The sequence below is a fragment of the Poromitra crassiceps genome (assembly GCF_964638095.1).
Source record: "Poromitra crassiceps genome assembly, chromosome: 19".
In the NCBI taxonomy this organism is placed as follows: Eukaryota; Metazoa; Chordata; class Actinopteri; order Beryciformes; family Melamphaidae; genus Poromitra; species Poromitra crassiceps.
In genome coordinates this window covers 2,138,078-2,156,534 of record NC_139646.1, presented here as the reverse complement: position 1 = coordinate 2,156,534, position 18,457 = coordinate 2,138,078, and the positions used below count along the sequence as shown (strand labels likewise).

Below are 18,457 nucleotides of genomic sequence, written 5' to 3'. Positions count from 1 at the left end.
GAGAATTGCACAGTTGCCATCAGTTGTAATCAGGGGTGTAGTGATAAATACAGAGGTGGGTAAACTACTGTTTGCCCTCATTGATTGATACAGTTGATCTGAAAATAGCTGAGTAAATTATCTGCCTCATTTCAAAGGGGTGGGCAAATTGCATTTACCCTCGACTACACCATTGGACTACACCCCTGATTGTAATGCACAGTACAGACAGACAGTAGATAATGTGCTTGATGGTATCTGAGATACAACCCTACATATTGTAGGGTTGTATCTGTAATTATTTACACTAAGATAAACGGATTTCTTTCTTTTTTTTTCTTTTTTTTCATTTATAGGTTATTATTGATTATTGATTTTCATTGTCTGGCCCACTTGACACCAAATTGGGTCGCATGTGACCCGGCGTGGACTAAAATGAGTTTGACACCGCTGCAGGTTCTGGCATCCAAGGGCCCATTCTGTCCTTAATCCTCATCTGCCACACAACATGTATCTACAGGACTGCTACAGGTCCAGCCCAGGTTTAACAACACTACACTAACCAGGTCCAGCCCAGGTTTAACAACACTACACTAACCAGGTCCAGCCCAGGTTTAACAACACTACACTAACCAGGTCCAGCCCAGGTTTAACAACACTACACTAACCAGGTCCAGCCCAGGTTTAACAACACTACACTAACCAGGTCCAGCCCAGGTTTAACAACACTACACTAACCAGGTCCAGCCCAGGTTTAACAACACTACACTAACCAGGTTCAGTCAGGTTTAACAACACTACACTAACCAGGTTCAGCCAGGTTTAACAACACTACACTAACCAGGTCCAGCCCAGGTTTAACAACACTACACTAACCAGGTTCAGTCAGGTTTAACAACACTACACTAACCAGGTTCAGCCAGGTTTAACAACACTACACTAACCAGGTCCAGCCCAGGTTTAACAACACTACACTAACCAGGTTCAGCCAGGTTTAACAACACTACACTAACCAGGTTCAGTCAGGTTTAACAACACTACACTAACCAGGTTCAGCCAGGTTTAACAACACTACACTAACCAGGTTCAGCCAGGTTTAACACCACTACACTAACCAGGTCCAGCCCAGGTTTAACAACACTACACTAACCAGGTCCAGCCCAGGTTTAACAACACTACACTAACCAGGTCCAGCCCAGGTTTAACAACACTACACTAACCAGGTTCAGTCAGGTTTAACAACACTACACTAACCAGGTTCAGCCAGGTTTAACAACACTACACTAACCAGGTCCAGCCCAGGTTTAACAACACTACACTAACTAACCAGGTCCAGCCCAGGTTTAACAACACTACACTAACCAGGTTCAGCCCAGGTTTAACAACACTACACTAACCAGGTCCAGCCCAGGTTTAACAACACTACACTAACCAGGTCCAGCCCAGGTTTAACAACACTACACTAACCAGGTTCAGCCAGGTTTATACTGAGCTGTTTGCTCGCTCCATGGCAGTCTATGGGATTCCTAGATATCTGCATCTGCACACATCAGTTTAGACTCCATGAACCAAGTGAGGTAATCCAACATTCAGGCCTTTTTGACATTTCAGGATTTCACCAAGATCTCCAATGACCAATGTTAAAACCATGAAAAAACAAATCTGAATCCTCACATCCATGCTCATGTTATTGGTGAGATGGTCAGCAGCGTGAGACCAAACCAAACCCGAAATCTCTCCCGAGCCGTCACCTCATGATAAGGGTTACTGTACTGACATTCATGTTGGAGTTTCCAAACCACAAAAACAAATCCTTGTTCCTCAATATTTGCCTAGCAACAGGTGAGCAGCACCGCATAAGGCCTTTCCAAAACTTTCCATGTTATGAATTCCCCTCTATCTGTGTGCATATACAAATACATGCTTCTGCGTGTAAATATCGCTCTAATAAAAGATGATAACCTTCCAGGTTTCTCTATCCATTAAAAAGGGGGTGAAAAAGAAAATGGCAGAAACTGGTTTTTACACCGAATAAGGGACATTAAAACAATATAATTGTCTATTATTCTATTGTTATGATGACTCCTGCTGAACCCAACACAGCTACCACATTGTGTGAGGAATAGACTGATATATGACTAATATAATACTAGACAGATTTATAGCCTGTATTTAGTTGGAGATTCAGTGGTTTGTTTTTGCAGTTTGTTTTTCCTTCCTCTACAACAGCAGTGTTGAGCTGTGCTGTCACCGAGCTGCTGTCAGTCACCAGCTGCATGCAACATGACGCCCCGGGCCCAGGCTTCAGTGGCCTGCTGTTTAGTAGACTATGATATTTATAATAAGCCTCTAGCAGCAGCAAATTCAATAGTAGCTAGATCCTTTAACACCTGGAGGGGCCACTACTACCAGGACCACGCCGCCACCTGTTCACACCATGGGCACGTCTTTTTAACCTTTGACCGCTGTGTGCTATACCGGCGGCGCTGTTAAACAATTATAACGTTCAACTCTTTGATCCAGCTTCCACAGTCACTGACTCACCCAGCTGAGGACCCGCACGATGGTTTGTGGTTGTCGGATAAACTTGTGGAAGTCGAAGCCTCCTCCTGCGAGCGAAGCCCCGTACGCACTTGCACCGCCCGTCTCCTCCATGTCTTGTTCTGTCCTCCTGTCTGTCTGCACGGCGACCAGCAGCGCTCTCCAGTCCGGACTGCTACTTGACCCGACCCGACTAGATACGACCAAGTAGAACCACAACCACCTTTCGCTTTGCTATAGTTTGCTGGACGAAGACAAGAGAGATCCACCTCCACCCGTGCGAGACAGACGATTACTCTGGAGGCAGCGACGCTCCGACCTCTGCTGGGGCGCGTCAGGTAGGCGGAGCTGAGCTGCGTGCAATCCGGTTTGCTGCTTGCTTGCGGTTTGCATAGGGGAAATTACTGTAGGGCCAGGCTATTTAAAAAATAGATTATATATAGTTTGATTTTCATCCATTTTGGGAGATTGTTTCCTGAAATTCGTCATGGCAATATTTCTCCAGTCATCATTAGATGATCAATTTAAAGCAAATACTTTAAAAGGGCTTATTGGCTACACTGTAGTATTACAACTAAAAATAAGATAGTAGGCTATTTATTTTACTTTTGTCGTACATGCTAAGCCTACATTTGAGAAGAAGGCCTATACTGACACATTGATACAATTTATTATTATTAGCCTATTTCAACCACAGAGCACAGGAGATTTTCTTCTTTTTGCCACGCTCATTTTTCAGTGTTTGATGTTGTAATACTCATTTCGGCCACAAGAGGGCACCAACACCCCATATGTTCTAAAGATTGGAAGAAAACAGGAGCGCGTCCTAGAAAAATGTAACCTGACGCTGCCAGGTTTGTTTTCACAATAGCCTACTAATCTGGGAATAACTAGTCGCTCGGGAAACCGTAAAAAAAAAAAAAAAAAAAAAAAAAACGGCGGGTGGGCTCGCTCTCGCTGGCTGGCCCGTAGCTGCCTCATAGGACGCTGATTGGCAAACCAATAGATTGGTCATTGACATGTGATCTCATGATCTTGTGCGAATCCAGCTGTCTCACAAGGTTAAGAAAAATTACCCCTCTCCCATCCACGCACACACACACACACACACTCCCTGCAAAACTTTTTTCACCTGTTCTTAATCCATAAATACAGGAGAGAAAATATGTGTATTTATTTATATCTCCTGACATTTGAAACAAAGCTCTTCAAATTCAAATAATTAAAACGGCTCAAACAGCACAGAGCATCATAAACAGTTATCTCTTATTCCTTAAAAAAAATTAATCCACAAGTCTGTTTTAATCGAGCGGACAGGGCGAGTCGACCCTTCAAGGCTCCTCGACTGGTTCATCTTCCAGTGTCTTCTTCTCCTCCACAATCTGCAGCCACTCGTCTGTGGAGGCTTCAGGCTCCTGTGGATACAAGTCAGAAGGAGTGACAGAGAGACTCAGTTTGACTGCTTGCTGGCTTACTTGATTCATTCATTCATTCATTCATTCATTCATTCATTTACCCATTGACCTACCTGATCAGATTCATCTATTCTGGCTGCATTCACCACATCAGCTTCCTCTCTGTACTCTTCCGAATCCTAAGAGAATGAAAGATCATGGTAGACAAGACTGTTCTGGTCAAGTATAATGATGATAATAGAATAAGATACAATACTTGTGAACTTGTAGGCCTACAGAAATGTAGCTGTGAACTTGTAGGCCTACAGAAATGTAGCAGTAAGGATGACGTGTGAACTTGTAGGCCTACAGAAATGTAGCAGTAAGGATGACGTGAATAGCCATGGGCTTGAATGATGGTGATAGGAGCATTGACCCACCAGCTTGTCCTCATAAGCGACGACCACACTTTCCATCTGCAGGTCCCACCTGAGAGAGCAGAGAACAAGGCGTCATGGTAACACTTTATAATAAGGTTCAGTCGTAAGTAATTTATAAGCCTTTAATTAATGATGAACTTTGTATAAACTTTTAGTAAATGAAGTGTTCCTCACCTGTTATAAATGATGTGCAAATCATTTACAATTAATTTACAAGGCTTTCTGCATCCCCTAATCTAAAGTGTAAACCATTCATCACACATACATGTGTTACATACAAGGGGTAGCTCTGTCAAAATTGAAGCCAATACAGAAGTGCACTTAAACCTGCATTATTTCGAATGGCCTGCAGGGGGCGATCCATTGGTGTGTGGACTTGTGTTTTTTGACGCCTCACGTATGACATTTTGGCCATTGCCATCTTGGATCTCGACACAAGTCCAGGGGTTTCCCACAGAGCACGGCCTGCTATTGGTCCGTGATTGGCGAGCTGTGTGATCAGTGGACAAGCGACCTGTCAATCACGCTCCCAAAACATAGTCTGCAACTACAACATAGTCTGAAACTAGCGATTGAGACCATAAACACATTAGGAAAGTGTTTACTGAGGCCATACTTGAGGCTTCAAAACAGAAGTCCACAAACAAATTGGTCGCCCCCTGCAGGCAAAGAGGACACTTCCACATTGGCTTCAATTTTGACAAACAGAGCTACCCCCTTGTATGTAACACATTTATGTGTGATGAATGGTTTACACTTTAGATTAGGGGATGCAGAAAGCCTTGTAAATTAATTGTAAATTATTTACACATCATTTATAACAGGCGAGGAAAACTTCATTTACTAAAAGTTTATAGATGACATCACATTTGTATATGTTAACACATATGTATTAATCATCTACAAATGTATATTCATGTTTCGTAAATGTTTAGTTCATCATTAACTAAAGGCTTATAAATGACTTACGACTGAACGTTATTATAAAGTGTTACCGGAGTCATATATCAGCTGGTTAGGAGCAAGGAAAACACAGCAATTGACTGAGATTTGTTAAAGGTTCAATCAGTAAGATTTTTACTTTCCCATAGTGTAAAATCGTACTAATATAATTGGGCGGCAGTTTCCGCGGCGGCGCACAACTTGCTCAACTGCTTCACACAGGTACAGTTGGGCAATTGTGCGCCGTGCCGCGCAATATAGTGTGGTGAGATTAGAGGCACCCTAAGTATCACATTGAATTTGACAAACCACTTACAGGGACTTCTCTCCATATTGCCTTTGCCCTGAAAGAAGAGACAACAAGGTTGTAATTCACATAGAAATGAGACTCAGTGAATAGCAAAGGAGGGAGATATACCAGATAAAACAGCAGATAAAAGAGGGAGGAATTGTAGAACAACAAAATATTTCTTTCCTCTTGTACCCCTCCACAGAGCTGGTATGTACCTATGCTACTACCAAGTCATTGAGAAGTTATGAACTCACTGAACACCACTCCGATACAACAACAAATGGACACCATGGAAACCAGGAAGATGAAACAGCCAAAGACAACCGCTACCACTGAGATGGGGAGATGATTCAGCACTGGAGGAGGAGGAAGAGGAGGAGGAGGAGGATGAAGAGGAGGAGGAGGAGGGGTAAGAGATGAAAACAAACACAATCATGTCACAAATATTTGTACCATAAAAACAGTTGGTAACAGATCAGCAGTACCTTCTTTATCGAAGTAACGCTTCTCACTCCTTATCACAGTGGTTTTGTCAAAGCTGTCTGACACTTCACAGTGGTACGTCCCAGCGCTAGTCCTCCCTACAGCTACGAGGAGTATGGACTGGTCCGGAGGCTGGTGGTCCACCCGGTAGAAGGATCCCTGGCCCGCTAGAAGGGTTTTGTTGAGGAACCACTGGTACCGCAGATGTGATCCCTTTGCTGCCTTGCAGCAGAACCTCAGGCCGATCACAGCAAAGTTTTCTCCAACGTCATAGTCGTAATGCATCGTCACAGGCCCGCCAACCGGCACTGTAGGGGACATTGTGGAAGCACCCATTGAAGACAGACACAGATGGACAGTCAGAGAAGGAATATAACGAATAGTCTACAGACTCACACCCCATGCACATACATACCAACTTCTAAGGGAATCTTTGGACTGTACGCAATCTGGTCTCCGTTATCTGCCTGGCACTGGAGCGAACCCAGGTGCCGGCCCAAAACCATTGGGATCTTGAATGTGGTGTTTTGCTCCTCCACCGTCTCATTGGTAACAAATTCTGTCCTGTTGTAGAGCGAAAATGTGATGGGCGGAGTCCCCCTTGTTGACTGACAGGTGACCAAGGCATAATACTGGGTGTCCTCCTTTGACACAGTGAAGGAGATATCAGGATTTGACACCGACTCTGAGGAGAAACACAGTGAACAGGATACACGATGGCGTTATTTCATTGACCTTTCTTCAAAATCCACCACGCTATCTGAAATGTTCTTTTGACAGTGTGTTCAATAGACACCACAGCTTACCTTTGACTGTGATCAGAAGTTGGGAGCTGTTGGAGGTGAAGACGTCTGTCACACTCAATTGGTTGGTAGCCACACACATGTAGGACCCACTGTCTTGAGGGGTGGTCCTAAGGGTGAGACAACTTGTTTTTCAGTAACATAACTATAATCTTTCAGATATTGATGAAATAATTAACTGTCACAGGTGGAACGTTTCTCAGACAGTTACATTCTTGGACTTGTATACTGTATCGGGGGGGATGACACAGGACACAGGAGTTTTTCCTAATCTGGTGTGACCAAAGAAACACTTAGCAGGCATTTGCTGTTGACATATTACATTATCAACAACACAAAAGCAGCCAAGTAAATCAGGTTCCACTGACCTGTAGATGAAGAGTTGATTCCACTGACCTGTAGATGAAGAGTTGATTCCACTGACCTGTAGATGAAGAGTTGATTCCACTGACCTGTAGATGAAGAGTTGATTCCACTGACCTGTAGATGAAGAGTTGATTCCACTGACCTGTAGATGAAGAGTTGATTCCACTGACCTGTAGATGAAGAGTTGATTCCACTGACCTGTTGATGAAGAGTTGATTCCACTGACCTGTAGATGAAGAGTTGATTCCACTGACCTGTAGATGAAGACTTGATTCCACTGACCTGTAGATGAAGAGTTGATTCCACTGACCTGTAGATGAAGAGTTGATTCCACTGACCTGTTGATGAAGAGTTGATTCTGTGTGGCGTAGCGGAGAGGAGATGGAGATGGAGAGAAAGGCTGGCCGTTCACCAGCCAGCTGTAGGAGACGTGAGTTCCAGCGGTCACATTGCACCACAGCTCCAGGGTCTTCCCTCCATGGAACGCCACCGGACCTGATTGGACAACAACCTCTGCCCCGTTCACAGGCTCTGCAGGGCAGGCACCACAGAATGACGTCACAGTCTTATTCCGTCTATAGATAGTATTCTGTTACATCACCACACGGCCATCTTGGTAGGAAAATAGCAGGTGATTGTAATCAATTAACAGGTAATTACAATCAAGTGACACAACCAGCCAATGTGTATTGTAGCACCATATTGGTAGGAAAATGCTTGTGACATCATGGGAATACTATGAATACAGTACTTTCTGTACTTGCGTTCTTGTTTTTGGTGCTTAACTGAATCTGAATCTGTAATTTTCTCTAAGCTCAGCCAATTCTCCATGTGTTGAAGAGGCGTGGCCCATGTCAACATGCTAAGCAACATCAAATTAGTCAAGTTTGCTCTTCCCCCACTACTCTAAAGCATAGTACACATTCTACTCCAAAGCATGGCACCCATTCTATCCCCTCCCACTATTCCACCACTATTTAAAGCATGGCACCCATTCTACCCTAAAGCGAGGCACCCATAAGCTCTATATGTGAACATGTGTTTATTTGGCAAAGGGACTCACTACTAAAGGCCTGCAGCCAATTAAATTAAGCATAGTTTGGTTGCTAAGAAATCGACATATGTCCGTTTGCAAAATGTGTGTCTATATTTCTCTATCATATAATTGTTCGATGTGTTATTATTACTACTGTAATTTGTTACTGTTGTGTCAGCTAGCCCTCCTTTCCCTGTTCTCTCCATATTGTCTCCCATACTCTCTCTATACTCCCATTCTCTTCCATACGCTCTCTCCTCTCCCACATTTCCCATTCTCTCCCCACCTCCTCCCTCCCCCTGCTCCCTGCTCCCTTCTCCCCCACACCCCCCCTTCCCCTCTCCTGCTCTCTCCTCTTGCTCCTTCCCCACCTCCTATACCCTCCAACATTTCCCATTCCCTCCCCCCAGCCCATCACTCTCTCACATTCCCCCTGCTCTCCTCCCTTCTCCTGCTCTCTCCTCTGCTCTATCCTTCATTTCTATATTTTCTATATTAGTTGTTCAAAATGTTATCTTTATTCTGTAATTTGCTACTGTTGTGTCAGCTAGAACTAGCTAGACATATTTTCTGTGAAGCCCTCTGAGACATGCTTGTGAATTAGGGCTATATAAATAAACTTGACTTGACTTGACTTGACTTGCATTAGTGTCACTTAACTCAGAATTTGTTGTTACCGCTCCTTTTCTCAACTTAATCAAATTCCAGTGAGCAGATTTGCTTCAACTTCAACAATTCATAATGGACATGTGGTGATTTGGCAAATGCAGCAATTAGAACATTCATTAAAATCTAGATGCACCATGCAGGAGGTAGATTGGATAATTAAATTGGGAGAGTTTCTCAAATATCTTGGCCAATTTTCTACAATACTGACAGTTACAAGATTTTGGGTAAGTATATCAACTTTCCCTCCGTTAAAACAATACCAAGAGATTGGGAAATGTGAGTCTCATTTCACTGGACCTTTAACAAGGTATTTGCCCACAGTGAGTGATTTTGCTGCAATAGATGAAGCCTACAGGTATGCTGGTAATACAGACACTCACCAATCACTTGAAGGTAGTGTCTGTCGCTGATGGTGGGCTGTATGAGAGAGTTGTTCTGCACTCTGGCTTGGCACTCCAGGTAGCCGTCATGGAAAGACCTGGCAACCATGGGGAAACTTACATTCTCCCCATTCATGGAAGGATTTTCGGCCAAAGTCTTGGTGCGGTCACCCTCCCTAAGATGATCATTAGAGGGATGAAACATTATTTGGTTCAAGGAGGTGAATTGAACTAACAGACATTTGATCTACACATTTTAGTCCAGGTCTTCGTTTTAATGTGATTTAACACCCACTTGAACAGCTTGAACTGCACACGGATGTCTTCCCCCTCTGGGAAGACCTGCACCTTACAGGAAAATTCCATAATTTTGCCAAGTTTAACTGCCGTAGGGCCCGACAGCACCGGCCGTCCTAGAACTGAGGTGCCTACAAAAAATACACTCACTCAACAGATATAGTATGCAGGGTACACATTTATAGTGACTGATCCACACACACACACACACACACACACACACACACACACACACACACACACACACACACACACACACACACACACACAAGCAAACATAATTGACTTACTGCTTTCCTTGCTGCAGTAACACAACACTAGAGAGAGGGAAAAGAGAAATAATTAAAAAAGTTTGAAATTGTGAAACAAATACTGTAATATTTGTGTTGGGTATCTTACCAAACATGACCACAAAAACAGACATGCTGGAGGCCTCCAAGTGATGAAAGAGTCTTGACGAGATTCGATATGTAGTTTTGATTATGCTAAAGTGTGTAATGATATGTAGTTTTGATTATGCTAAAGTGTGTAATGTAGTTTTGATTATGCTAAAGTGTGTAATGGCAGTGGTGAGGAGGTTTGACAGTTTTGAATGGAGGGTTGAAGTACTGCGGGTAAAAGGAACATAGATTACAAACGCACACACACACACACACACGCACGCACGCACGCACGCACACACACACACACACACACACACGCACGCACGCAGGCACACGCACACGCACACGCACACGCACACGCACACACTTTGGAACATGTGCAAAGAGATAGATAGGCTATTACGCTACACCTCCCTATCATTACCCTCCCTCCCTCTCTCATGACTTTACAATTTTGATGTTATTTTATATTTTGAATTATATTGGGATAAAGAAACCTGTAGTGTAGACCCTTCTCACAGGGGCCATTTTGTATCGAAAAGGCAGGGTAAACACAGGTGCAAGCAAAACACTAATGAGGGTTTCCAACTTCCACGATTGGAATTTTGAAACCCTCATTAGTGTTTTGCTTGAAAAGGGTCTATTGGATTACAATGGGAACTGGGAAAGAAGCTGTAATCAGGCATCAATTAGCCTAGTATCATTGCTATAATGAATCCAAACAAACGACAGTTAAAATAGATTTTTATTTGCACAAAAGGTGGCTGAATACAGTAGTTTTCTTCTGACAGTGTAGTTTTGCTGTAAAAGCGAATCTCCCACTATTTTCAACTGATGGCTCCACCAATGTGTTTGTAAGCAAGTAGCAGTTGTGGCAAAGTGAGCATTGCAATGCTGATAGCACAACAAAGATGGCTGATTTGAGAGGAGAAAGTGGATCGCTGCAGGAGGAAGTGATCTGTCTGATCAGAGATGACACAGTGCAGTCGAGTGGTCATGTGTCATATTGTCATATTGTGATCTCCATGGTCTGAAACAGAGAGAGGGAGAACGCTCATCATGTCTTGGTTAAAGTAGTTCAGTTTGTTATGCCTCCACCGGTGATGATAGCCAGACTGGAGGCATTATGGTTTTTTTCAGATATTATCAAAATGATAAGGAACACTTCATTTTGTTTACTTTCTGCACAATGTGTCGAATTTGGGGTTATAAGGAGGTGAATACAAAAACAATCGTTTACATTTTTTTTTTTTTTTTTTTTACAGTTTTACTGTATTTTTCCGTTTCACTTTTACTGTGTAGCTTATATTGAAAACTGCTTAATAAATCATGTTATCACCCTGGGGTCATGCTTAGCCACTGACATTGCAATGTAAAATATCAATAAGTGCATGTCAACAATACATTTTTCCATTTTATTTTCAATTCATAAGAAGTTGATGCTAAATAATTGTGTATACATGCAGTGTTGTGTATTGATATTTTTATTATTATTATTATTATTATTATTATTATTATTATTATTATTTGGGGGGGGTATTTTGCCTTTATTTGATAGGACAGTAGGCAGATAGCAAAGGTGGGGAGAGAGAGAGAGAGAGAGAGAGAGAGAGAGAGAGAGAGAGAGAGAGAATGAGAGAGAGAGAGAGAGGGGATGACATGTGGCAAAATACCATGGGTCTTTTGCCACATGCCCACATGGGTTTGAACCCGGGTTGGTAGCTGCGATGGAGACTTTGTGGTACGCGCTCAACCAGGTGAGCCACTGGAATGTCAGGTGTAGTGATACAAGTAGGTAGGATTTTATAGACTGTTTTAGCGGAAATGTGTTGCTAGGGAACAGTTTGAAACCTAGCTTATTTCCTGTCAGTTATTGTACTAGCAAACAATGCAGCAGGACTAAGCTGGGGGAAATTTAATTTATTAATTATAATTATAATTATATAAATATAAATATAGACAATATAAATTATAATTTAATTTATATTGTCCAGTTAAAACCGTCTATACCTGATTCTGGAGATCACTGTCGACATCACTGTCTATGTCAGATGTGTCCATCTGCCGGCCTTCAGACTGGGAAGTGGTTGTGGACAGAGGAAGTGCACCTGAACTGGGATGGGACGGTACAGACATTTGTATGACTGGATCATTTGAATTACGGAAATAACACTTTAGAGGTCCAAGCAAATAAAGCTTACTTTGTCGTTGCGTTAGTGCGAACATTAGCTGCGAAAGAAAGGAAAAGGGAGGGGGCGCAGGAGAGGAAAAGAGGAAGAAATCACTTTTTTAAAATCAGTTATCAATTTTGATCAGTCTCTTACTAACACGCACGTGTACACACACACACACAGGCACACTCACACACACACACACACACACACACACACACACACACACACACACACACACACACACACACACACACACACACAGGCACACTCACACATACACACACACACACACACACACACACACACACACACATACCTTGCTTGCGGTCAAACATCTTGGTCACACAGGCCACAGCGCCGATCAGGACCAGAAACACGAAGCAGCATAATGTTATGGTGATAAGCTCGATGGTGGTGAAGGAAACATCTGGGGGAGAGAATGGACAGGCCAATGAAGCTGTATATACAGTGTTTGCAGTATATAAGTCAATATATACTGTATATATGTGTTTTTTACTTGGCGGTGTTGCAGTGGAAGATGTTGGCAGTTGCTCAGGTAATGCAGTTAAGGATCCTGTCTGATCGAAAGTAGAAAGTATTATGTGGTAAAGAGTGCACAAACCCCAGATAAGGGGAGGGGGGCATTTCTGGCAGGGTATCTATCACATGCTTTAGACGATTATGATATTAAAACAGTCTCATAAGTATTCACAAACAAAGTAGTTACATAACTCACAATGCACAAATAAATGCAGAGTGATTTGTATCTGTACATCTGTATCTGTACCTCTAATTTACCACCCGTATATCATTTGCATGTCAACTTAGCATTTTTAAATGGAAATATATTTGTGAATCTCCACCTGTGTGTGGATTTTTTGACACAGTTTTGTCATACTGTTTCAGATACAGATTTACAGATACAAATCACTCTGCATTTATTTCAATCATGAGAGACTCGTAGGAAGGATTAATAGACTTTATTGAACAAATAAACAGTTTAAGTGTGGCATATGACTCCATGATATGATGACGCTCCTCTTGAGATGAGAGGGGAGGGGGGCATCAGTGGCGTATAGGATAGATAGATAATCCCCCCCACAGGGATTTCTACAGGAGCCATGACTTGGTGGTGATCAGGGGATACAACTGCTCCAGTGATGACGAACAGCAGCTGAGGATGCCGGCACAAATGTGAGTAATGACGTAGTGACATGGGCTCTATACTACCAGGAGAAAGGGGCAGTTGTGACGTCACCAGTGATGTCACTCGAGCAATTCTGACGTCATCAGTGATGTCACTTGAGCAGGGAGTTAGTTACACACCCTGAACGATGAGGGGCGTGCGCAGCATGGGGTGCACTATATGATGCTGTCGAAGTCAGTCTTCATGATTGAGTCGAGACAACACTTGTGCATTATGTATAAACTTGACATTTGGTTGTGAATACTATACAATATATTATACAATATATATGACACTGTTTTAATACCAGAGACTAGTCTGGAGGTTTTGGTAACACCTGCAGTCTTGACCATCTCACCTGTCACTCGGACCAGCTCAGCTGCGCTCTCCACCCAGGGGCCCAAATCCTCATAGCTGTCCCTCGCCCGGCAACGGTAATACCCGGACTCCTCTGGGCCCAGCCTGGAGAGAATGAGGGTCCGTCTCTGGTCAGCGAAAGCGTAGCGAGGGCCCGTGACCAGAGGACGAACGTGGGCGTCTGGATGGGCCTCGGTGGGGAGGAGAGAGTTGTTGAAGAGCCAGGTGAAGTAAGGGAAAGTTCCTCTGCTCAGCTGGCAGTGGAGCCTGACAGCAGACATGGAGGAATCAGCTCTGTACAGATGTTCTACCTCTACTTTCGCCCGGCCTCCGACTGGGACTGGAACAATGGGGGGGCGGGGTGGGGTGGGGTGGGGGGGCGGATAAAGAAGTGAAAGGAAGAGATGAAAGAGAGAGAGAGACATTTGCTTCACATATCTGTACAGCTCATACCCACTTCTACAATTTCTACAATTTATTTTGTGGAAGCAACTTTCGAGGCCATTTCTGATGTTTTCTTTGTCTTTCAATGGAAAGTGTTGAGTTGAAATCATCTTGATGTTGGTTGCAATAATCTAATTAATTTGATTAATAGGCAGTCTGTGGGAATGTATGTTCTTTGCTATTTATAAAATAACTGCCTCTAGAGATTTGTTGCATGCACCTATCCACTGTTTTAAAATACTTTTAAATGTGTCATGAGGATATTACAATGAACTGGACTGTTATGAAGTTTAAAAGAACCGTTCACCCCCCAAAATCAAACAGATTTTCCCTCTTACCTGTATAGTGCTATTTATCCATCCAGATCGTTTTGGTGTAAGCTGTCAAGTTTCAGCCATAGCGATGTCTGCCTTCTCTTAAATACAATGGAACTGGAATGCGTTGGATGACGTTTAGCTTATGAGCTTAGCTGTAACATTAGCACACTTCTTTCTGCACGGTGAGACGGTTGGCAGGTGTAGTTCAGTCAAAAGAAAATAGTTCCTACATTAAACTTGAGTAACCAGTCCACGATTTCTCGAAAGATTGAGTTTTTCAAATGTATTTTTTGGGGCACTTTGAGCAATTGCTTTGAGCACCACAAGCCAAGTGCCATCCAGTCCCGTTGTATTCGAGAGAAGGCAGACATCTCTATGGTCGATATCTCCGAAACTCGGCAACTTACACCAAAACAATGTAGATGGATAAATAACACTACAGGTAAGAAGAAAAATATGCATTTTGGATTTTGGGGTGAACTGTCCCTTTAAAGCCACATGTGGGGATGTCAGATTTTGCTATGAAAGAGGGATGGAAAGGGCAAGAAGGCCCGAGGTAATATCATCATCATCATCATCATCATACCCACTACCAGAGTCAGAGGCGCACTCATCAGCTGCTGCACCTCACTTCTCGCCCGACACTGCGCCACGCCCATGTCCCGCCCGGGTAACAACATAGCAACAGGAAATGAGGCAACCAGGGACTCAGTTGCCGTGACAGAGCCTGCTTCATTGTCGTCTAGTAAAAGGTCAAAGGTGACTGGAGGACTCCCACTCGATGACGAGCAGGTCACCGTACCGCTGTAATTGCCCCCCACTTTGGAGAACGTGAGCGAGATGCCTGGTGTTGAAAAGTGGACTGGAGGAGGAGAGGAAGGCGTGGAGAGAAGGAAGATGAATTAAATGTGAAGTAGGAGTTCAGATCAGTTATGTAATAGGCCCTTATCACACAAGCATGTCTCAAAGGGCTTTACATTAGGGATGAACCCATGTGAACATTTTGCCCGATAACCGATATCAACTTTGCAGTTATGGCCGATAACCAATGTTTTCCGATGTCGATATGATCTGTATAAAAACACATTTCTATCATAATAAAATGTTGTACATACTGGCAAAACACAGGTAAACACTGAATTTGACAGAGTAATACATTTCTTTATTTCCAAAACATTTGGAAAAGCCCATAAATCCTATATTTACTGCATTGGACATTTTGGCTGATACTGTACCAATAACCAATATTAACATTGCAACATCGGACCGATACTAATATGTTAAAAAACGACTAACATCGCCCAATACCGATATGATTGCCACTATATCGTGCATCCTTACTTTACATAGCATCGTCATCACAATCATACTACATACCTACACACAACATACTACACAAACACAGCATCACAGTCAGACTACATCCTCTATCTACTCTACATACAACATACTGTACTACACATTTTACTACACGAACACAGCATCACACTCAGACTACATCCTATATCTACACACAACATACTACACATTTTACTACACGAACACAGCATCACACTCAGACTACATCCTCTATCTACACACAAAATACTACACACTTTACTACACAAACACAGCATCACAGTGATACTACATCCAATATCTACTCTACATACAACATACTACACATTTTACTACACAAACACAGCATCACAGTCATACTACATCCTATATCTACACACAACATACTACACACTTTACTACACAAACACAGCATCACAGTCTTACTACATCCTATATCTACACACAACACACTACACATTTTACTATAGGGGGAGAACATGCAAACTCCACACAGAAAGGACCGGGTGGAGATTTGAACCCATGACCTTCTTGCTGTGAAGCGACAGTGCTAACCACCCCAGAAGCAGTGTGTATATATATAACCTCTATTTAGGCCAGGTGTGTGTCTTTGATCTTTTATTTTAAGGTAGTTAAAGTGTTGTTTTTTCAACTGATTTACCTTTGACCATCACCTGGACCTCCCCACTGCTGGAAAACCTGCTGTTATTCTTCATGCTGGTCCCAGCCATGCAGGAATAGTTCCCGGCATGCTCTGAAGTCACCTTCTCCATCACTAGCTTGTTCCCCGCGGGGCGTAGCGGGGGCAGGGCCGAAGACGTCACCTCTCTCTTGTTGAAGAACCAGGTGTAGGAGAGGTGGGAGCCCCTGGTGACGTCACAGCTCAGGACGAGGCGCGACCCCTCGTACGCGACAGGGGGGAAGGGGTCAGAGGTCAATCTTGTTCCTGACACAGGGGCTAAAGGTGAGGGAAGTGCAGAGGGTTGGGGATGAGAGGAAGAGGTTACCATGTATGTAAATCATAATCATTAACACTCTAATAAGAGAAGCAGCCCTGTATTTTTGTTGTATTTTTGTTGTTGTTGTTGTTGTTGTTGTAGTAGTTGTGTTTGTTTGTTTCTTTTTTGTAGTGGGGGGGGGGGGGGGGGTTGTCTGGGGAAAGGGGCAAAGGTTTTAATGTAAGGTATTTTTTAATGATCTTACTTCATTATTTATTTATGTATTTAATTAGGAATTTACCCCCTTCCCCTCTGAGATTATGTGCAGTGCTTTTGGTCAATAATTCTTGAATCTGTAATGGGGGGAAATGAACAAAAAAAGCTAATCTTAAAGGAACACTCCGCCCATTTTCAACCAGCTTTGTATCATTAGAACATTAGTAGTATATCAGAAAACTGTAAACTGTTTTGAAGTCTGTCATTTAATTTGAAAGTTATTGAGTGTTAAAGTGTGGACCAGTGACATCACTGGTCCACACTAACTCAAATTAATAACTCATTAACTCAAATCAACCCTCAATAACTGTCAAACTATTCATCATTCATCTAGTTTGACAGTTATTGAGGGTTGATTTGAGTTAATGAGTTATTAATTCGAGTTAGTGTGGACCAGTGATGTCACTGGTCCACAATTTAACACTCAATAACTGTCAAATTAAATGACAGACTTCAAAACAGTTTACAGTTTTCTGATATACTACTGATGTTCTAATGATACAAAGCTGGTTGAAAATGGGCAGAGTGTTCCTTTAAGTTAATTGCATGGAATGGACCCATGCACCTTGTCCCATGCAAGTCTCCATTTCCCTCTGGTACTCACTCACTACCAGCAGCCTGATGCTGTTGCTGCCTCCTGTGTGTGGTCCTGCAGTGGCCCTGCAGCTGTATGGCCCCTCTGACGATGCAGACACCTTGAAGGAGAAGGTGGTACCCTGCTCTCCCTCGAGGTCGGTGCCTGTGCCCACTGGGACCTTACCGTCCTTCATCAGCACATAGCTGACAGGTGGAGAGGACTCAGGCGCTATGCACTGGAACTGCACCTTAGAGCCCAGGTAGGCCTTGTCCGGACCCGTCAGCACCGGGCGAAGGGAGACTGATCCACCTGGAGGGAGAGAAGCAGTTGTTTGGTTCGAGAACTGGTATTTACCCATAATGTGATCAGGCTCTAGAAGAAGTCCTGGAACAAGTTCTATAGAGAGTAGATACAGATATACAGAATAAACATATATCTTTCTCTCTGTATAAAGTGTTCTCATTGACACGTAAAACAGAGTGTGGTCAAACTATACCATCTTCTCAGTCTTACTCTTCACCACTATAATGAAAGCTTCTGAGCCAGAAAACATTGAATTTATTGACAATTTACATTTACTTTGATCAACTTACTTATCTTGACGACCAAACTCGCCAAAACTGAAAAAAGAAAACAACACGGTATAATAAGACTGATATTAAATTAATGGTTAAAGTATTAAGTTGCAATGTTGTTTGTGAAACAATATTTTAACTCACCCAAAACTGGGAACAAATGAAATAACTGTAGATCCTTCATAACAGTGCTCCGTATTCATCAATGACATAGTTTCTCATGCTAGGTTTTGAGTGTGTATGTCACTTTCTTGTCAGTCCACTGTGTGT

The 18,457-nt window shown here is 42.9% G+C and overlaps 2 protein-coding genes across 2 annotated transcripts in view; both read right to left on the bottom strand.

The window, feature by feature from the left end:
• syngr2b (synaptogyrin 2b) overlaps positions 1–2,806 on the bottom strand; it is a 15,372-nt gene extending 12,566 nt beyond the window's left edge. Inside the window, exon 1 of the mRNA XM_083655705.1 lies at positions 2,524–2,806. Within this exon, the coding sequence (XP_083511831.1) occupies positions 2,524–2,634 (111 nt within the window). The 5' untranslated portion in view covers positions 2,635–2,806. The remainder of the gene's footprint in view (positions 1–2,523) is intronic.
• An 8,065-nt stretch (positions 2,807–10,871) lies between these two features.
• On the bottom strand, positions 10,872–18,415 carry LOC310793520 (Fc receptor-like protein 5). Its single transcript, XM_083655320.1, has 10 exons — positions 18,332–18,415; positions 18,206–18,232; positions 17,640–17,921; positions 16,483–16,779; positions 15,070–15,345; positions 13,724–14,062; positions 12,496–12,606; positions 12,207–12,234; positions 12,016–12,118; positions 10,872–11,035 (listed from the first exon to the last, which is right to left on the bottom strand). Exons 1-10 carry the CDS (start codon positions 18,369–18,371, stop codon positions 11,015–11,017), a joined length of 1,524 nt encoding a protein of 507 aa, XP_083511446.1. The 5' UTR covers positions 18,372–18,415; the 3' UTR covers positions 10,872–11,014.
• Between the last annotated feature and the right edge of the window lie 42 nt (positions 18,416–18,457).